The sequence below is a fragment of the Grampus griseus genome (assembly GCF_964374135.1).
Source record: "Grampus griseus genome assembly, chromosome: 20".
NCBI classification, from domain to species: Eukaryota; Metazoa; Chordata; class Mammalia; order Artiodactyla; family Delphinidae; genus Grampus; species Grampus griseus.
The window spans coordinates 44,906,577-44,929,144 of NC_139014.1; the positions used below are offsets into that span (position 1 = coordinate 44,906,577).

General features: G+C 40.3%; 1 protein-coding gene across 2 annotated transcripts in view; it reads left to right on the forward strand.

Moving 5' to 3' along the window:
- Nucleotides 1–22,568, forward strand: part of STX8 (syntaxin 8) — a 241,010-nt gene that overhangs the window by 29,061 nt on the left and 189,381 nt on the right. For both annotated transcript variants that reach the window (XM_082678912.1, XM_082678911.1), the window contains one exon: nucleotides 15,575–15,699. In XM_082678912.1, the coding sequence (XP_082535038.1) occupies nucleotides 15,575–15,699 (125 nt within the window). The remainder of the gene's footprint in view (nucleotides 1–15,574; nucleotides 15,700–22,568) is intronic.

The following is a 22,568-nucleotide window of genomic DNA, read 5'->3' on the forward strand; positions in this document are numbered from 1 at the left end:
ATACAAATAAGTAAAATCAGTTCAGAAAAATATATTGTGCTTTGAGGGAATATTAGTGGGGAGCTGATTTAGCTAGGGAAGCCATGTGGTTTTAATATATATATATATTTTTTGCAAGCCTATATTTTGTTTCTCCATCTAAATTTTAAATACCTTGAGGACGGGGACCAAAACCTAACACAATGGTTAATAACTATTTGCTCACTGAATGAAAATCTTTTGCTTTTCCAGTATCTTTTATAAATACCTAGTGGGAGTTTGGTATATAGCAGGCGCTCAGCAGATTTCTGTTGATTGAAAGGTAGACTGAGTCGGGATGTGATAGGCTGGGCTCTGTAAACAAACCTGGGACCCTCAGGGGAATACCAGATGAAAGCATTTTTTGCCTGCCTTATATAAAGTCTGGTGGTTCTCTGGGGCAGCTCCCTTCAAAGGGTGAGTCAGGGTTTCCCACCATGTGGCTGTGCTGTCTTTGACACGAGACCTGCATGCTCGCTGTGAGGGGAGAAGAGAGAGGGTGTGGAGGCCTCGCCCCCTCTCATGCCATCGCCTAGAAGTTGCGTCCGTAGCAGCCCGTTGGCCGTAACCAATCACATGGCTCTAACCTGCCTGCCGGGGAGGCTGGGAAATGTAGTCTTTGACTACACTCACAAAGAGGCGCATGAAATGGGACTTGGGGCAACCCCTCACTTTTTGTGTCTGCCTCACTGATTATTTGGGGTGGTTTGATGGAAAGATAAGTAACTTTGGTACATAGTCTGCCTATTTTCTTAATTAGCGGAGATTAGAATCAGAAGTTAATAGAGGCACATGAGGTGGGCTGAGAGGCGACCCTGGTGGGGTTTGTTCGCCTTTTATAATGCTCATTCTGAAAGAGTTCAGGCAGGCAGGGGAAACAAGACAGAAATTCAGTGCAAATGGGTATATACAGTGCAGACTAGAAAGGGAGGTTGTGTCTGCAGCAGTCAGAGGAGGAGAAGGACCAAGGAAAGCATCTAAAAGGTCTGGAAAAGAAGACGGTGTTTATTCTTACCCTCACCAAGGGGGTGCCTGGTTTAGCTCACGCATTAGTATTACAGTCACGATGCCCTCAGCTGCAGGGAACAGATAACCCTATGCAAAACCACTTACATAAGGAAAAATACCTCTGTCTAATAAATTCCAAGTTAGAGAATTGAGAGGGATGGTTAATTCCACAGTCGGTGATGATCCAGGTTCTGGCCATGTCTTTGTTTTGCCTTCGTCTTCAGACCGACTCCTCTTGGTCGAGAATACCTGTAGAAAGTTCCCAGCCACACTCCAGACTTCAGTAGGCGAGGCAGGAGGGTATGTCTTGCATAAGTAATGTATTCACGTGTCTGAGACATTTTTTTTCCGAAACTTTCTATTTTTTTTTTTTTTGAAGATGTTGGGGGTAGGAGTTTATTTATTTATTTTTGCTGTGCTGGGTCTTCGTTTCTGTGCGAGGGCTTTCTCTAGTTGTGGCAAGCCGGCGCCACTCTTCATCGTGGTGCGCGGGCCTCTCACTATCACGGCCTCTCTTGTTGCGGAGCACAGACTCCAGACGCGCAGGCTCAGTAGTTGTGGCTCACGGGCCTAGTTGCTCCGCGGCATGTGGGTTCCTCCCACACCAGGGCTCGAACCCGTGTCCCCTGCATTAGCAGGCAGATTCTCAACCACTGCGCCACCCGGGAAGCCCGTGGCTGAGACATTTTAAAAGCACTTACCAGTGTTCAGTGAAAAGCCTCCCTCCTGTGTGCCCCCCTCCTCAACAAATACCAGTGTTAATAATTTTTGGTATATGTTTCCAAGGTTCTCTTGAATATATGCCAGCAAATAGGAATATTTTTATTTCCCTCCATCTTTTACACAAACGGTAGCATACTACACAAATTATTCTACAGCATTCTTTTGTCATCTAAATATCCTGGAGATCTCCCCAAACCAGCACATGAGGTTTTGTCATTAGCTTTGGGGTTTTTTTCTTTTTTTGAAATATGAGGGTTGATGTTGTAATTGAATCCTCTGTCATTAGTTTTTTTTATAGCCTTATATTTCATTGTATGCACTACTGTAATTTAACTAGTTTCCTATTGATATGTGTATTGTTTCCACTCTATTACATTTGTGTATATATATTACATAGTTTTTTTTCCTATTACAAAGATATAGTGGTGAATAACCTTATACATAAGGGATTTCATATGTGTGAAGGTCTAGGTCTATCTCTAGATAAGTTCTTAGAAGAAGGATGGCTGGGCCAAAGGATATATGCATTTATAATTTTCATAGAACCAGTTTAACCTTGTGCTAGCAACTTATGTGACTGCCTGTTTCCGTACAGTCTTCTCCAAAGAGTGTTATTAAATTTTGTATCCTATTCCAATCTAGTATATGAAGATAGTTCTGATGTTAAATTTTTGTTAAATTTGTTTACTCTGTTAAATATTTGATCCATTTGGAATTTGAAGTATGAATCACACTTTTTCCCCTATTTGACTATTTTTGTGACTGACTACATTTTTTTTTTTTACTGAGTCATCCATCTTCACAAATTCTGAGATGAGATTTATCGTATAATACATTTGCATATATGTTTGGATCTGTTTCTGGACTTCGTAAGGCATTTCATTGATCTCTGTGCTAATACCATTTTGTGGCTTTATTATAAGTTTTGGTACATGATAGGGCTAGTCTTCTGTCATTGTACTACTTAAACAATTTTCATTTAAAAAACCCCTCAAAATCAGCTAATCTAATTCCAAAAAAGAGAAATAACTGTTGGTTTTTTAAAAATTGGGGTTACATGAAATCTTAATCCTTTATAATGTTGAATTTTCCTACCCAAGAATATGGGGGTTTTTTTCTGTTTGTTCAAGCCATCTTTCAGGCCTTTCAGAATGTTTTCTTCAAATACACATTTCTGGTTTAATTTATTTTGAGGTATTTTATCGTTTTGGTGGTAGTTTTAAATTCAGTTTTTCATTTCGTCATGCTTTTTGATGTTTATATGAAAACTGGATATCTGGATGCTATTATATGTAAACAGCCTAATTCTGATTGTTTTCAGTAGTTTTTCTGTTGATTCTCTTGTATTTTCCAGTTATTTTCTAAGAGGGGGAAAAAAACACCTCCTGGAAGCTTCACAGTAGACTTTGGCTCAAAACAGAAGTAGGCTAGGATTGTATCACATGCTATGTTATACCAAGAGCCATGGTGGAACGGAGTTGCCATGATTGGCTTGGTTTATTCAGGATAGATACATCCCTGAACTGAAACTGAGGACAGGCTTATGTTCCCTGAGCAGTGGAGCCTTGAACAAAATTGAATTCTGATAACAAGGGAGAAAGGACATAGAGATGTTGGGTGGGACCGCTGTACCACCCCTCCTCTGTGTTCCCTTAGCAACAGTGACTCTCTTCATCTTGAAGTTTCTTCTGACACCAGAGACTCCAGGTTCCTCACTACTGTGACCTCAGTAAGTTCTTGAAATCCCAGAGAAGTGGTAGCTCACTGGCCTTCTGGGTTATTTTATTTAGGTTCAAGTGGAACTTGGATAATTGCCTTAAATCTCTGGTTCACTGTTTAAAGAAGCTGGGCTATTTACTCTTACCTGTATTCCTGAAGAGGTTTAGGAGAAGTGCTTTCGAAGCAGAACCCAGTTTCAACAGCAACACATTTATACAGTTTCATAGAACCGGCTGCTTCTGTGGACAGATGATCTCGTGCATTTTGTTAATTATTGTTTAATTCCATTTGGGAGGTAATAGCTTCTGACTTTGTCTCCATGTTCTGGAGAAACATAGGTCAAATAGGTTAATTTGTTGCGGGGACTGATACTTAGGGACAAGAGGGAGTGTTTGAAACATGGACCGACTTGAAAAATCTGGAATATATGTTGCCTTAGCAGTTTTTTTTCTGTATTAACTACTGGTCTGATACTAGCCATGCAAAGTGTACGGTGACCATGTTTTCTTGGGGGGAAAAACTGGATATGTCATATGACCAAGTATTTCTTTTGACTTTTCTGGAAGAGGCAGTTTGGTTGATGGTGTCAGGCCAAAATGTTGATGCTTTGGGATGTTCCGGTGGTTAATGGGAACGAATAGAATACTTGCTTTTGAAAACATGTAAAACATAAATTTACTTTTAAAGATGTTTATCACATATAAACACCCAACTGTACAAAAAGGTTACCGATGAAAACTGGAGTGCCCTCCCACTTCTGGCATGCATTTTCCCTTTTCCTCCCTGGAGGCAGCAACTTCTAACAGTTTTGTGTATCCTTCTAGAAAGGTAATACACATGTATAAGGATACACATCTCCAGTCACTCTCACCCTTTCAGTTTTTAGTGTGAATTATAGTGTAAAATGTCCTCTTTACTGTGTGTTACCTTTTTTGTCTAGCAGTGTATCTTGGGGCTTATGAAGTAGGATGTTTAAATAGTACTCTTAAATATCTTGAAATTGTCTCAAACTTGACAGAATAGCTCTTTTGAAGTGTTTCAGTTATGTATACTAACAAGACTGATTATCACTTGAAGGTCATTTAGCCCAGATTTTTTTTTCTCCGTGGGCTAGGAAAGGAAGCTCTGTTAGCAGCTTGACTTCCAATTAGATACTAATGGTAAAGAAGGATTATCCATTTGGATGACTGATCAAGGGAGTGAACCCAGAGACGTTAAGACCTAGGTGAATATCAGTCGTTACAATCCCACACTGTTGCTCAAGTCAGTGAAGGTGGCCAGTTACCACTGTGTGATACAGCATGGTCTGTCCATGAGCTCGCAGCAGCAACCTGGTAGTTCCTCTCCTAGGAAGGTCTTGAAAGCTGGACAACAAAGACATACCAAATGAAACAAACTTAAAAGGTGCTATTTATAACAGTATTTTAAAAACAGGAGATACGTAGGAATAAGTCAAATGAAAGTATGAAACCTCTATACTAAAAACTATAAAGCATTTAGAGAAAGGAAGGAAAACCTAATAGAGGGATAACCATGTTCACAGATTGGGAGGACTCCGTACTGTAAAGATGTTAGTTCTCTTAAAATTGATCTGTAGATTCAGAGCAAACCCGTTTAGAGTCCCCAGCCAGTTTTTTTTGTTGTCACTTAAGCTGATTCTAAGGTATATATGGTAATTTTGAAGAGCCAAGGCAATTTTGAAGAAAAGAAGTTTTGAACACTCACGTGATCATTTATCAAGACTTAACCGTAAAGCTGCAGTGTGGTGTTGGCACAAGGACAGGCCAGTAAACCAGTGGATCAAAATAGAGTCCAGAAACAGCCCTCCATACACATGTTGTCACATGATTTATGACAGGTGACACTGCAGTGCAGTGGAGAAAAGATCTTTTCAATAAATAGTGTTAGGTCAGCTGAATGTCCACATGGAAAAAAACCAAATCTTAGCCTCTACAGTCAACCTTCCATGAAAATCAATTCCAGAACGATTGTAGACCTAAATGTGAAAGGTAAACTAAAACTTTTAAGAAAATGTAGGAAGATATCTTTATGACGTTGAGAATAGGCAAAGATTTCTTAAACAGAACACAAAGACTGAATGTGAAGGAGATGCATGGTAAATTGGATTTCATTAAAATAAATTCTGTGTATCAAAAGATAGCACAGAGAGAGTGAAAGCCAAGCCATAGAATGGGAATCTAGATTTGCAGTGAATATATCTGGCACGTAAGATATATTTGACACGGAATATATAAAGAGCCCCCATAAATCAAGAAAAACTCCTTAGGGAAAAAATAGGCAGACAACTTGATGTTGTACTTGACAAAAGAGGATGTCCAGTGGCTGAACACATGAAAAGGTATTCAGCCTCTCCAGTCATCAGGAAATTGCAAACTAAAGCCATGCTGTCATACCATTACGCCTGCCAGATTGGCTAAAATTAAAATTACAGATGTCTCAGGAGTTACTAAGATGTGGAGCCACTGGAGTTCTCATGTCCTGCTGGAGGGACCATCATTTTACAACCACTCTGGAAAGCTCTCTGAAAACTGTACTAAAGACATGTACGTGTTGATAGCATCCTTCCAAATAGTCCCACCTGGAAACAACCACTGAACACCAACACTGTAGCGGATAAATACATGATGGCGTATTTTATACAATGATCCTAATGAGAGGAAACGATCTACAGCCACACACCACACACTGGATGCATCTCACAAACACAGCACTGGGTGAAATAAGCCAGGCAGAAGCTTGCGTACCGTATGGATTCCATTCTATAAAGGCAGGCCTTGTATATGGTGTTACCAGTAATGAAAGTGGTTCCCTTTGGGGGAAGTAGTGACCAGAAGGGGGCATGGGAGGTCCTGGGGTTCTGCTTACGCTCCGTTTCTTATCCTGGGTAGTGATTCACTTTGTGAATTCTTTGAGCTCTACGCTTCGGTTTCTTTGCCTGTATGTTCTACTTGAATTTAAAAATTCGTAAATACACATGTATATACACTTTTATGTAATACATATGTATATATACTTATAAGTATACTTACATATACACGTATACTTACAATATATAGCATAATGTATACTTACATTACATATATGCTTAGTGTATATATTACATATGTATGTGTATGTATACGTATATAGCCATGTATACTTATGTATAAGTATACATGCATATATACACTGAGACGCTTGTGTATCTATCCGTACGTGTGTGTGTGTATGTATGCATGCACACACATACACAGCTATGTCTTGAACAGGCCACAAGATGGAGATGTAAGTCAATAGAAGGGGAGACATACTCAGACCTTTCCAGTTTCTAGATTTTTAAAAGTTAGGGTTCTCCTCCCTTGAGAGTGAGGAGAGAAGGGTTGATTGCTTGGACTGTCCAACTTTGGAGGAGGAATCGCTTACCGTTCAGTTCTCTTTCATCTTTTCCCCCCTCCTCTGTGTCACCGCAAACCCATTTGTCATGTTTAAACTTCCTCCTCAGGGCCTCTCTGTAGACTTTTTCCCCGTCCATCTGCAAGCTGCTTATTCTTGTTTCTTTCCCCCTCTTTCATCTTCCTGCCTTTTCCTGTCACATCTTTCTCTTCCATTGCTCTTTTCCCCCTGGAAGAAGATGTTTGATTTTGGCATTTCTTGGTTTTAGTTTCTGCTTCCCATTCTTAATTTTGAAAGAGAGGAACCCTTTCAGTGCCTTTGATAGTCTTCACTGAAATGGCCTTTACTTTTGTAGGTCTTTGCTGCCTTATCCGCTCTCCTTCCCTGGTTCTCCCGCCCTATGGGGAAATGACTCATCTTTTATTGAATTTAAAACAAATTATCCACACGATACACACTCATGATAACAAGTCAGTCTACACTGAGGTATGACCCAAAGTTAATACCCTCTCCCCCTTCCTTCCCTCCAGTGTCATTCTCCTGATGTAACCTGTGTTAACCTCCCCACATTTATCTGTGCTTGTACAAATATTTACAAGTGTAGTTACATGAATATGCATTTTCCTTTCCTATTTTGTGGAAAAGAATTTTACATATTACTCTGTAATTTAGTGTTTTTCATTTAAATTTGGGCATTCCTCTAACAAACAGATTTAACAAAATTCTCTTCAATAGCTGCATTATTTCACGATAGAAATAGGCAGTCACTTTTCCAGCCACTCCCCATTTGATGAATATTGGGTGGTTTAGTTTTTTGCCATTACAAACAATGACGTGGTAAATATCCATGAAGACTGTGGCGTCTATCTCTATAAGACAGATTTCCCCTAAGTGGGGTTATTGGGACAAAAGGTATGGGTGTTCAAAATGTAACAGGTTCTGCCATGTCTGTTTCTTAAAAGTTATAGTGCTTTACGTTTCCTCTGACGGTATATGGGAGAGCCCATTTCCCTACACCGTAGGTGTCGGCGGGTGTTACAGAACTGGTTGGGTTATGCTGATCTGATGGGTGAGAAATGGTATCTTGTTTTGAATTGCAGTCCTTAACTACTGGTACAGTTGTGACTTTTGATGGGGAAAATAAAAAGATTTCCTACTTCTGCATGATTACTTTTATTATTTGGTTTTTTTTTACGGCGTTGGGTCTTCATTTGCTGGGTGTGGGCTTTCTCTAGTTGTGGCGGGCGGGGGCTGCTCTTTGTGGTGCGGTGGCTTCTCGTTGCAGAGCACGGGCTCTAGGGGCGCGGGTTTCAGTAGTTGCGGTGCACAGGCTCAGTAGTTGTGGCTTGTGGGCTTAGTTGCTCCACGGCATGTGGGATCTTCCCGGACCAGGGCTCGAACCAGTGTCCCCTGCATTGGCGGGCAGATTCTTAACAACTCCGCCACCAGGGAAGTCCTCATGCATTACTTTTAAATGATAAAACTCACTTGGGAATTGAAAAAGGAAGCAAATTCTTGGCAGTGAATAAACAGGAAGAAAGGAGTTATCTATACACACTGTATTGTAAGTTATGTTGACTTATTTTTTATAAAGCCTCTATAATACTTTCCAACTTGTGCTTCTTATAAGTGAAAATTGTAAAGAAACTGAAAAAAGAAAATTTTCTTGTCTATTAAAAGAAGGACTTCCCTGGTGGCATAGTGGTTAGGAATCCGCTTGCCAATGCAGGGGACACAGGTTTGAGCCCTAGTCCAGAAGATCCCACGTGCCGCGGAGCAACTAAGCCCGTGCACCACAACTACTGAGCCTGCGCTCTAGAGCCCGCCAGCCACAACTACTGAAGCCTGTGCTGCACAAGAGAAGCCACCGCAATGAGAAGTCCGCGCACCACAACCAAGAGCAGGCCCCACTTGCCGCAACTAGAGAAAGCCCATGCACAGCAATGAAGACCTAATGCAGCATAAAATAAAATAAATTTTTTAAAGAAGCTGTTTCTCCCTCCCCCTCTTCTGTATTTGCCAAGCACTTTCATACAGATGATTTTATTTGACCGTCATAATAATCTCCAAGGTAAGCAGAGAAGGGATTACTTTTTTGGTTTACAGATGAGGAAACTCACTGTGCCCAGGGTGGGTTAATGGCAGAAGGAGAACTAGAGCTCATCTCCTTGACCTTGGCTATGGGTTTCGTTTCTCGGGCCTCCCTTTCTCTGAATTGTGGTCCCTTGCAGGGACCCTCATCATCTGTTCCTTCTCACTAGCTTTGAGTACTTTGCCCTCCTGTTCACTGCACTTAGTAGAATCCAGCCAAGGATTGCTAACTTTGCACACGTAATTCAGTGGATGGAGCAAAGGGTTTACAATTAGAAAACCTGGGTGTGAATCTTGACTCCATTTCGTTTTCTGTAACATGAAAATAATCATGACTCCTCAAAACGTTGTGAAGTTTGGATGAGAAATATTTGTGACGGTGTATATTTGTGCTTTTGTGAAGTGGTCTATAAACATTCCAGAACACTTGCTGTCACTGATCTTAGCAGAGGGGAATTCAGAGGTGGCACGTCTTTCTATCCTGCTCAACACAATTGGAGAACAGTCCGTGATGGTTTATAAGTATGTGCTAAATGATGTGGCCTGGGCCATAAATGGTCTAGGAGATTGGAGGAGAGAGAGATCCATGTGAGGTGGAGGAAGTTGAGAAGAACTGGATGGAATGAGACTTGAGATCGCCATTGTGGAGTGAGTAGGGTTTGTACCGCTTACGGTTTCCCTCCTTTAACCCTACTCTTTCCAGACCTGTAATTTCCATACCCATCTGTGTATTGGTGCCTGGGTGGTGGCATAAAACTTCACCTGAGGGAGACTACAGATTTCTGGGCCTTGGCTCCAGAGGGAGAGGATGCCGTGGTTATTATGAATTTGAGTTTTTGGATATGAACTAGATTGATAAGAAACAAGGTTATTGAGGTGGAAATGACGACTGTATGGGCGGTACTTTTGTGCATCTCGAGCATATACATTATTTGTTCACACCCTTCAACAGTTTCAGTGCCAAATTTGGATTTTGTACATCAGCTGACAAATAGAAAATTCTAGCATAGAATTTTTAACACCGTAGAGCATTGCAGTGTTTAATTCTACTCCCTTCCAGCCAATTTCATTTTACTGGACTTGCATCTTTGTCCAGAGAACAGTGTTAATTTGCACAACTAATTGAATATTTTAGTGCCTTGTATCTTTAAATGAGTGAGAATGGAAACACATATAAAGGGGAAAACAGGTTGAGGCAAAGATGGAAATCACTGGGCACGCCTAATGCCTAAATGCAAATTGTCAGCCTCATTGGGTTCTCATTGGATTTATCATTTAAGTGTGTTTGGTCCTGCAGAACAAAGTGAAAGAAGATGTAGAACATTTGTTATTGAAATGAGTGTCGAAAAGGCACAACAGAAACTCCCTTGTAATATGGAAGCGTATTGTTGACTTTCACTCTTTCTCTTTCTAAACGTGTTTTCAAGACTCCACTGTGTAATAAAGTAAGGAGCTGCTTGTAATAAATGGTAATTATTGGTTAACATTTATTTTGTACTTTAATCGCTAACCAGCAGATGGCGCTCAGTCACCAGACATCTGGCAGAGCAGCTAATTCATCTTTCACTTAGAATTCTTAGGTTTTTATACACCAAGGTCGTAATATATAGCACAGAAAACTACTTAGTATCCTGTGATAAACGATAATGGAAACATAAAAAGTCTACATGTGTATAACTGAGTCACTTTGCTGTACGGCAGAGATGAGCACAACATTGTACATCAACTATATGTCAATTTAAAAAAAGACAAAACCTAAGAATTCTGTGTTTTTTTTTTTTTTTTTCAATCACCCGTTCCTGTCCTCCTTCGACTTTGCAGGTACCATGACAGTGACATTAAGGTAAAAGTAAAGAATTGTTCCCTTTGGTTTTATTTGCTTGATTTTAGATTGCCTGGATGACTCGAGAATAGCACACAGAGGTTTCTCAAATTCAGGTCAGAGGCCAAAATAATGATTTCTGATGGCCTTTCCCCCCCTGCACTTGTGTTCTTCTGTGAGCTGTTTTGTTAAGTTTTACTGTTACATTTAAAACTTCTTACTGGTAACGTTTAGCCAGCAGTGAATAGGGAGAAAAATGAGAGTGGTTTACAATTAAAAAATTATTTGCTTACGGTAGATTTTAAAGATGCTGTTGTGAGACTTGCCTTGAATGACATGTAAGTAAGAGATTTTCCTTGCTTGAGGTCTTACTGTTCTGGACTAATACTAATTAGTCTAAACAAATTGAATAATCTTTATTCAATTAGTTAACAACAACAAAAATTTGAGTACTTTGCAAAAGGCTCAGTGTTAGGCATTTATTGTCCCTGGAGTACCAGCTTCCTGAGGTCAGATACTTGTCTTTCTTGTTCTCTTCCAAGCCCCTAGATTCATGCTGGCACATAGAAGGGACTCAGTAAGTGTGTGTAGGACAGATGGTTGGATGAATAGGTGGATGGGATGCAAAAACACAATTGGGCAGAGTACTGGACTTAAAGAAGTTAGCTGTCTAGTAAATATGGCCACAAGTAGCCACAAATCCATAGCTTATGATCTTGACAGCAGTTTTACTTTGGGGTTGTTACGGGAGTTATGTCGAAATCTGAGAAAATTCCGAAAGGAAATGAAACATTTCCCTAAGTTGTGTCAATTCTCCAAGTCACCCAGTTTGGAAATCTTGATCCTCTGTCTCCATTCTACTCACCAGCACTTGTGGAGCTTTCCTTTGAATTGCTGGGTGAATCGTCCCTTCCCTGCCATTCTATCTTGGCATTTCCCTCATCCAGACCCCCATCCCCTTCTGCCTAAATTGTAGTAGCCTTCTGGTCTACCTCCCTGACTGCGGCCTCTCCTCAGTGTAAGCCAGCCTGGATATTGTTGCCAGATTTTGCCTTTAAAGAATGTATGTCAAAGGAAACTATTTCTGATTGAAATTTGAGCCTCTGTGCATCTTTATATTCATGGAAAGAAACTAGCTGAGAAAGCTTTGAGAAGGGAAATCACCCTTTCAGACCATAGTAGCATTTCACATCTACAGGCAAGTCTAGTTACAAAGCTCTGTAGACTCGATTCAACTCACTGACACCCTAGAAATATCATCTCTAGTCCTGACTGCAAACCTCTCTGTGACCTGTGAATACTCAAACACCGATGTTTTTTCAGACAAACATGTTTATGGTCACTTTGACATCTTTTGGAAATGCTAAGAAAAGCTGCTTCTTGGAATCCACTGCTTTTTCAATTCTATATTCGGTTGATAAGAACACCCTCCCTGTGAACTCTAACAAGTTTCAACTACATTTGTCAGCAGAAAAACATGGATTAACTGCAACCCCCCCATATTGTCATAATTTAATAATGTGTATCACTTTCTTTTGGGGATAAAAATGAAATATTTTTACAGTGTCAGAAGGGACTAAAACTTTTTGGTAAAATCTTAAGACAGATATCTAACCTGTTTAGTAATGTGACATTTGACAAGTTCCATTTTATTAGATAAGTTCCATCTTGAAAATATGGGTAAAAATGATGGATTTATTTTTAAAAACATTTCAAGTCTACCCTAACCTCAGAAGCATAGTATTTAGCATTTCCTTTCTTTAACTGACTTTTCAAAGGAGAAACACTCCTTCATTGTCCTTCCAAAAGTGGGCTTGAGCTGCAAGGTGTTTTAGTGACAGAATTCCCGTTCAAGTTAAAATTCTCTCCATGTGCTTGAACAATGTCAGTCTTTGCTGCTAAACTCCTGAAGGCAGGTAGCAGTTAAGATTTCTTTTGACTTTTTTTTCCTTTAATCTCAAAATAAATGTTAAATATCCCTCTCATTTTGTCTCTCGCTTAAAAAGCTCGGTGGTCGTCTTAGTTCTGTTTCATAAACACGTACTGAATGCTTCTCCAGCATACTCAGAGGAACTGTCTTTCTGGTCCTAGGGATATAAACATGACTGTCATGTGGCCTCTTTCCTTCCAGAGCTCATAACTTAGGAAGGGAGACAGGTGAGTAAATAACTAACTGCAATCCTGCTTGATAAATGCCACGTTGGAGGTTTTGCACGAAGTGCCGTGAGAGCACCAGGAGTGATGGATTTAAGGGAAGGAGGGGGTGGGGACGGGAATCGGGAAAGACTAAACAGCAGAAGTGACATTTGAGTTGAGCCTTGGGGGATGAATAGAATTTTGCCAGATGGACAAAGGGGTGTGGGGGTGGGGACTCTCCAGCCTCATACAAAAACATGAGGGTGTGAAAGTTTGTGCCTTTGTCTGAGACGTGGTAAGAGTCTTAAGGCTGAAGGAAGAGTAGGGTTATGGAAGGGGGTGTCGGGAGATGACGTTGCAGAGATCACTGGGGCCATGTTGTAAAGCTTAAGTTTGACCTGTAGCTTCTAGGGAGTCGTGACAGTTTTAAAATAGGGGAGATCTCTGGTCTAGAAAGATCGTTCTGGCAGCAGAGTGTAAGGGGATTTGAATCGGGGTGACTGGGAACAAGGAGACCGGTTGGAGGCTATGAGCTGCTTCTACATGAGAGATGATGAAATGGGGCGTGGCCTTGAGAACCAGCTCCAAGGGAGGTCTTGGGAATTGATGAGATGTGGCCGGGGTGTGGAGGTGAGGGGGGTTGGATGACTTGGGAATACAGTGATGCCGCTAGAGAGGATAGGAGGAGAAACAGCTTATGAGGTGAAGGTAGTGAATTTGATTTTGGGTGTGTTGAATTTGGAGTGGAGTTCCCAGCTGGAGAGCCCTAAAGGAAAATCCATAAATGTAGATAGAAGAGCCTGTAGGGAGATGGTGTGGGTAGAGAAATTTGAAAGTCGGTGATTTTTCAATCAGGATGAGGGATGGGAGGACCTGCCTGCCCTGGATTGTGATATGTGGGGTTTCTTTTTAACTATTTGTACGCCGTTCCTCCCCCACCGTCAGATTTCTGATAGTGCCCTGCCAGGGCGGGAGCCCCCAGGTGAGAATCCACCACCATGATGACTCGAGAATATGGCCTGTTTCATTCATATTGGGGAGTAAAAATGGTGTGAGCACTGCTAACATCTGTCCTTACAGCCTGAAACCACAGGTAAAATTGCCCAGGGAGAGACAGTATAGCAAGAAGAGAAGATCTAAGTAGAATCCCTGAGGCACACTTCTATTTAAAGGGCAGATGGAAGAAGAGGTACCTGCAAGTTGCAGAGAAGGACCTGCCCGTGGGAGAGAGTGGCATGGAAGGAGCGGAGGGAGGAGGGGTTTCCTGGATACTGGAAGAAGGTCAGCAGTGGCCAGTGAGGCCTGGAGGACGGGGGAAGTGAGAACTGGCACGAGGTTTTGTCAGTAAGGAGGTTATGGTTGAGAAAAGTCTCAGCAGTGTGATGGGGTAGAAGTTGGATCACGGGGGCTGAAGAGTGAACCCCAAGGGTCAAGAAGTAGAGCTGGTGAGCACGGTCCATTCTCTTTTTTTTTTTTTTTTTTTTTAATATTTAGCTGCTTTGCGTCTTTGTTGCTGCTCACAGGCTCTCTAGTTGTGGTGAGCGGGGGCTACTTTTCGTTGCGGTGCGCGGGCTTCTCATTGCGGTGGCTTCTCGTTGCGGAGCACGGGCTTTAGGCACGCGGGCTTCAGTAGTTGTGGCTCACGGGCTCTAGAGCACAGGCTCAGTAGTTGTGGCGCACGGGCTTAGTTGCTCCGTGGCATGTGGGATCCTCCTGGACCAGGGCTCGAACCCGTGTCCCCTGCATTGGCAGGTGGATTCTTACCCACTGCGCCACCAGGGAAGCCCCTCATTACCATCATTTTAAAAATCCTATGAGTCATACTATACTATACTATACTATACATACTATACTATACATACATACTAGAGTGAGTGGCTGTTCCCATCTGGGTAGAAATGGTCGGATATGGTTTCATCCACAAGATGCTCCTCACAGTTTGCACAGAATGTGGGCAGGTGGAGGCAGAAGGGGAGATACCTGGAGTGAGAAGGATCCTGTAAACATGGGACTGAGGCCAGAAGTGTGTGTTCTGTGTTCCTTGGCCAGCAAGGAGCCCAATATGTCTCGTGCAGAAGGAGCCTATGGGTTATGAGAGGGAGTCAAGATTAGGATGGATAATTCAGAATTGGTGTTATAAATGCTATGCTATATTCATAGACTTGGTTTTGAAACCCTGCATGTGTTTCTATCTGAGCAGCCAAATATGAAATAAGAAAGTAAGTGGTCATTTTTAATGCTATAACCTGTAGGGGCAACGTTATATCTTCTCGAGAAATAATATTTGTGCCTTTGGTGCCACCTGTGAGACAGACTTTGTCCGAATAGAAAGGCCACTTCCATTTGGCCTTGTGTTTTGAAATTTAAGACCTTCATTTATGATTATTGACTCAGATGTCTCATGGAGGATTAGTAAAACTATTATGCACTGCCACCGTCTCCTTTACAGGCTGTAATTCTCCTGGGGACCAGGCTTGGGCCTTATTTATCTGCGTATCTCTTCCAGCACTGAACACAGTTGCTGGCATAAACTAAGCATGCAATAAATTGCAGTCGAATTGAATTTTCAAAGCAGGTGAGGCGAGCCCCCTCGGCACTCGTGGGAGTGATTTGCAGCAGAGCTATGTTTTTCGAGTTATGTAACGCCTGTAATCTTGTTCTCAGGTCCAGCCTGATGACTGGAGGGGCCAAGCGAGGAGGACCCAACCCGTGGCTCTTCGAGGAGCCGGAGGAGACCAGAGGCTTGGGTTTTGATGAAATCCGGGAACAGCAGCAGAAAATTATCCAAGGTACTAAATACCCCAAGAGCGTGGGCTCAGAAACATTGTCAGATTTGTTACCATAGCCTTGGGGATATCCCTCATACCCACTGAAAATCGGAGGTAAGACTGTTGGTCTCGGAGAGCTCTTGGCGCTTTTGTGCCTCAGGGTACCTGAAGATTAGACAAACGCTGTTGTCCATCCAGGTAGCTCATGGAAGTAGGGATTCTCTCCTGGGAGAAGGACAGAGCAGTTCTGAGTCTGATCAGTCCAGGTGACTCTGAGGCATGTGCCCCCTCCCTGTTCTCCACGATTGGGGATCATTCTCCAAAGAAAGACTCCATCTTTTTCACATATAAGTCAATTTGTTTTATTTTTTACTTTTTAATTTTTTATTGGAGTATGGTTGCTTTACAATGTTGTTAGTTTCTGCTGTACAAAGAAGTGATTTTGGCTTTTACCTTCAAGTTCATCTTGCCCAGTGGCTTTTAAAACTGCTAATTTCTTCTCGTTAATTTCAGAAGTAACGCCTATTTGTTATACAAAGTTCAAACAATATAGGGATATATAAGATGAAAAGCTGTATCTATTGTTTCTCCGATCTCAAACTGTAAACAGATGAACAATATATTTCCTCAGGCTTTTTTCTATATATATACTGTATATTCAGTGTGAGCACACATATATTTTACATAAATGAGATCATGATATAGGTAATTCCACAGCTTTTTAAAAAATTTAATACGTGTGATAGACATTTTTCATGTCAGTGTTACAGATGTTCTACTTTTTGAAAAACAGCTTTATGGAGGTGTGGTTGACCTCGTAAATAGCACGTATGTAAGGTGTATGCTTTAGTAAGTTTTGATACGTGTATACACCTGTGAACCCATCAGTACAATCCAAGTAATAAACATAATCATTACTCCTGACAGTTTTCTTCATGTCTGTCTGTAAATCTTACTGTTGTCCCTCCCACATCCCCAGATAGCTGCTGATCTGTCTTCTGTTGCTATAAATTAGTTTTTTTTTTCTGTATAAATGGAATCATACAGTATGTGCTCTTTTGTTGGGGATGGGGTGGGGTCTGGCCTCTATGTCAGTGTAACTATTTTAAGGTTCATCCGCGTTGTTCCATAGATTAGTATTTCATTCTCTTACATTACAGAATAGTATTCCCTTGCCTAAATTGACCACAGTCTGCACATCCATTCACCTGTTGATGCGTATTTTGTATTATACAAATAAAACTGCCATGAACATTCATGTGCAAGTCTTTGTATGGACATACATTTTCATGAATGACTGAGGTGTATGTTTAACTTTATTTTAAACATCTTTATTGGAATAGAAGTGCTTTACAATGGTGTGTTAGTTTCTGCTTTATAACAAAGTGAATCAGCTATACATATACGTATATCCTCATTATGTTTAACTTTTAAAGACACTGCCAGACTCATTTCAAAAGTGGTTGTACAATTTTACATCGCCACCAGAAGAATTTGTGTCCCAATTGCTTCAGATCCTCGCCAAAGAGTGTTATAGACAGTCTTTTTAATTTGAGACATTCAAGTAGGTGTGTAGTTGCATTTCATCGTGGTGTTAATATGTATTTCCCCAATGACTGAATCTTTGCATGCACTTATTTGTCATCAGCGTGTCTTCTTCGATGAAGTGTGTGTTCAAATTGTTTACCTATTTTTAATTGGGTTGTTCATCTTTTGTTATTGAGTTTTAAGAATTTTATAAAACATATCCTTTTATATGTTAGATATTTATGTTTTAGAAATATTATCTCCCCATCTGTGGCTTATATTTTTGGTTTTCTTAACAATGTCCTTTAAAGAGCAGAGGTTCTTAATTTTAATGAAGTCCAATTAGAAATCTTTGACTACCTAAAGCCACAAAGATTTACTGCCTTTTTTTTCCTAGGAATTTTATAGTTTTAGGTTTTACAATAGGTGTATGGTCTACGTTGAATTGATTTTTTTTGATATAGCAAGATGAAATGCATTTCTTTTTTTTTCATTTGCATATTTATTTGTTCCAGCACCATTTGAAAGAAAAGAGCATCCTTTCTCTACTGAATTACTTTACTCTTCTTGGAAATCAATTGACCGTATATGGTGTGGGCCTATTTCTGGACTTTCCGTTCTGTTCCATTTGTCCATTTGTTTATCTTTACATCAGTGCCACACTGTCTCCATTATTGTATCTTTGCCACAAGTCTTTAAGTCAGGTAATATAAGTCTTCCAACTTTGTTCTTTTTCAAAATGTGACTGGCTATTCTAGATCTTTTGCATTTCCATATGAATTTCAGAATCTGCTTTCGATTTCTACAAAAAAGCCTCGTGGGCTTTTGATTGGGATTACACTGCATCTTTAATTTGGGGAGAATTGACATCTTAACAATATTGAGTCTTCTGATCCATGAATATGGCATATCTCTCCATTTATTTAGTTCTTTAATTTTTCTCAGCAGTGCTTTGTAGTTTTCACTGTACGTCTTATACATCTTTTATCAGATTTATCCCTAAGTAGTTCATATTTTTTTGTTCTTATTAATGGCATTTATAAATTTCTACTTCTGATTGTGGCTAGTATAAAAATACAATTGATTTTTTGTATACTGACCTTGGATCATGCAGCCTTGCTAATAAACTCACTAATTTATTAACAGCTTTTGGGTAGAATCTATAGGACTTTCTATACAATGGTCAGTGCCATCTGTGGATAAAGACAGTTTTACTTCTTTAAAGACTTTTTTTAAGAGCAGTTTTAAGTACACAGCAAAATTTAGGAGGAGGGTACAGAGAGTTCCCATATAACCCCTTTCCCCACACATGCATAGTCTTCCTCCATTATCAACCACCAGAATGGTATATTTGTTATGATGAATTAACCTACATTGATATCCTAATCACCCAAAGTCCATAGTTTATTTTAGGGTTCATTTTTGGTGTTGTGCATTCTATGGTTTGGACAAATATAAAATGACACATCCTTCATTACAATATCATACAGAGTATTTCCACTTCCCTAAAAATCTTCTGTGCCCTGCCTGTTTATCTCTCCCTCCTCCCTCAACCCTTGTCAACCTGTGGTCTTTTTACCATCTCCATTGTTTTGCCTTTTCCAGAATATCAGTAGTTAAAATAATACAGTATGTAGACTTCAGATTGGCTACTTTCACTTAGTACGTGTTTAAGGTTCCTCCATGCCTTTTCAAGGCTTGATAGCTAACTTCTTTTTAGCACTGAATAATAATCCACTCACCTCTTGGACCAAGTTTGTTTATCCATTCACCTTCTGAAAGACATCTTGATTGTTTCCATATTTGGGCAATTATGAAAAAGCTGCTATAAACATCTGTGTGCAGGTTCTTGTGTACATGTAATTTACCAACTCTGGATAAATACCAAGGAGTGCAATTGCTACATCACATGGTAAGAATGTTTAGTTTTGTAAGAAGCCACCAAATTGTCTTCGAAAGTGACTGTACCACTTTGCCTCCCCACCAGTGATGAATTGAGAGTTCCTATTGCTCTGCATCCTTGTCAGCATTTGATGTTGTCAGTTTCCAGGGTTTGGTCATTCTAATAGATGTGTGGTGGTATCTCTTGCTTTAATTTGCATTTCCCTCATGACTTATGATGTGGAGCATCTTTTCATATGCTTATTGCCATCTGTATGTTTGTTTTTTGTTTTTTTGCGGTATGCGGGCCTCTCACTGTTGTGGCCTCTCCTGTTGCGGAGCACAGGCTCTGGACGCGCAGGCTCAGCAGCCATGGCTCACAGGCCCAGCCGCTCCGCGGCATGTGGGATCTTCCCAGACAGGGGCACGAACCCGTGTCCCCTGCATCGGCAGGCGGACTCTCAACCACCGCGCCACCAGGGAAGCCCTGTATTTGTCTTTGGTGAGGTATCTGTTAAGACCTTTGGTCCATTAAGAGTTCTTTGTATATTTTAGGTAACAGTCCTTTATTAGATGTTTCTTGCAAATATTTTCTCCCAGTCTGTGATTTGTCTTCTCATTTCCTTGATAGTATCTTTCACAGAGCAGAAGATTTTAATTTTAATGGAGTCCAGCTTATCAATTATTTCTTTCGTGGATTGTACCTTTGGTTTTGTATCTAAAAGTCATTGCCAGACTTCTCGTTTCCTGTTCTGCCTGTAAGGACCTTGGAAGTCACCACTCCATGCTAACAATCAGTAATAGAATCTGAACAGACTGAAAAAGTCACCAACTCTTCTTGGATCTGTAAGAGAGGAGGGCACAGGGCAAATCACTTCCTGCAAGATTGGAGAGACAGGAGAATACAGGGAGTCACAGCTTACTGGAGCAGAGACTTCTGAGCAGAAGCCAGTGTGGGAACCAGTTGGGTAGGAAAATCTGAACTGTCATTGATGAGTGGCTGGAGGCTCAATGTGGACAAATCTGAGCATTAAAAACTCCAGGGGACCCAGTCATAGTGGGGTCCTCACAATTGTGTGAGATTCACCTCTGGGAGCTCTACCAGGTTCTCACAGTAAATACCAGAGAAAAATCCCCTCCTGTTTCTGGTGGAGAGAGGGGAAAAGGAACCATTTTGGAATATGCTAGAGCACTCTGTTCTTAACAAGATTTCATCCTCAGGAGAAACTACTTAACCAGGACCTAACTTGCTAAGTAATATCAGTCTAACTGACTTGGGGGAAAGGAAATGCCTAACTCTCTAGCCCACTAGCCATCCTGTCCCACCTAAGTGGCAAGGGGAGGAAAAAACTTTGAAACCCTTGTGACGTTCACAGCCCAGAGACATAGACTCACTAAAGACTGGGACCTAATGATAGGACTGTAGAACACTCCCTTAATGCCCACACTTTACCACCACCTTTTACTAAAAGTCTTTTTACAGCAGTACATTTTACCACATACATCCTGTCTAATAAGAAAAAATTACAAGGCACACCAAAAGGCAAAAAAACATAATTTGAGGAGACAGCAAGCGTCAGATCCAGACATGCCAGGGATGTTGGAATTATCAGACCAGGAATTTAAAACAATGATTAACATGCTCAGGATTCTAATAGATAAAGTAGATAGCATTGAAGAACAGATGGGCAATGGAAACAGAGAGGAGGAGCCAAAAAGAAATGCTAGAGGTCAGAAACACTGTAACAGAAATGAAGAATGCCTTTGATGGCCTTATTAGTAGACTAGACATGGCTGAGGAAAGAATCTATGAGCTTGAGGATATCTCAATAGAAACCTCAAAAAGTGAAAAGCAATAAGAACAAAGATTGATACAAAACAGAACAAAATATCCAAGAACATTGGGACAACTGCAAAAGGTGTAGTAGATGTGTAATGGGAGTACCAGGAGGAGAAAAGAGAGGAAAAAACAGAAAAAATATTTGAAACAATGGCTGAGAATTTCCCCCAGGTTAATGGCAGACACCAAACCACAGAGTTAGGAAGCTCAGAGAACACCAAGCAGGATAAATACCAAAACATTTACACCTAGGCATGTCATTTTCAAAGTACAGAAAATCACAAAGATAAAAAAAAATCCGAAAGAATCTAGAAGTAAAACAACACAAAACAAACAAAAAAGAACCCCTCACTTCTAGAAGAACAAATGTAAAGATGACATCTGACTTCTCAGAAACCATGTAAGCAAGAAAGTGGAGTGCAATCTTTAAAGTGTTGCCAAAAAAACCCCTCCAAAACAATCTCATCAATCTAGAATTCTGTACCTTGTGAAATTATCCCTCAAAACTGAAGGAGAAATACTTTCTTAGACAAATGAAAATTGAGGAAATTTGCCAGTAGATCTGCCTTGCAAAAATGGTTTAAAGGTTATTTATGAGAGAAGGAAAATAATATAGATTAGAAACTTTCTACATAAAAGAGCATGAAGAAGGAATGAAGTGATAAGAAAAAAAGTCATTGCCATACTCAAGGTCATCTAGGTTCTCTCCTATGTGATCTTCTAGTAATTTTATAGCTTTGTTTTACTTTTAGATTTATGATTATTTTGAATTTTTGTCAAGAATGTAAGGTCTAGATTCATTTTTCTCATGTGAATGTCCAGTTGTTCCAGCAACATTTGTTGAAAGACTGTCTTTACTTTATTGTGTTTTCTTTGCTGTTTTATCAAAGATTGTTGACTGTATTTATAAAGGTCTGTTTCTCGGCTCTCTGTTCTGTTCCATTGACCAGTACCACACTGTTTTGATTACTATAGCTTTATAGTAAATCTTGAAGTAGAGTAGTGTCAGTCTTCTAACTTTGTTCTTCTCCTTCAATATTGTGTAAGCTCTTCTGGGTCTTTTGCCTCTCCATATAAATTTTAGGATCAGTTGATATACACAAAATAACTTGCTGGGATTTTGATTGAAATTGTGTTGAGTCTATAGATCAAGTTGGGAAGAACTGATACCTTGACAATATTGAGTCTTTCTATGCATGAATATGGAATATTTCTCCATTTATCTAGTTCTTTGCTTCCATTCATCAGTTTTGTAGTTTTTTTCATTTAGATCTTGTACATATTCTGTTTGATTTATACCTAAGTATTTCACTTTTGGGAGTGCTAGTGTAAGTTGTATTGTGTTTAATTTCAAATTCCACCCATTCGTTGCTGGTATGTAGGGAAGAGATTGACTTTTGTATATTAACCTTGTATCCTGCAACCTTGCTATAATGGTTTTTTAGTTCCTGGAGATTTTTTTGTCAGTTCTTTTGGATTTTTTACTTAGGTGATCATATAACCTGCAAATGAAGTTTTCTTTTCTTCCCAATCTGTATGCCTTTTCTTTTCGGATTGCATTAGCTAGAACTTCTAGTACAAGGCTGGAAAGAAGTGGCGAGAAGGGACATCTTGTCTTTTACCTGACCTTAGTGGGAAAGCT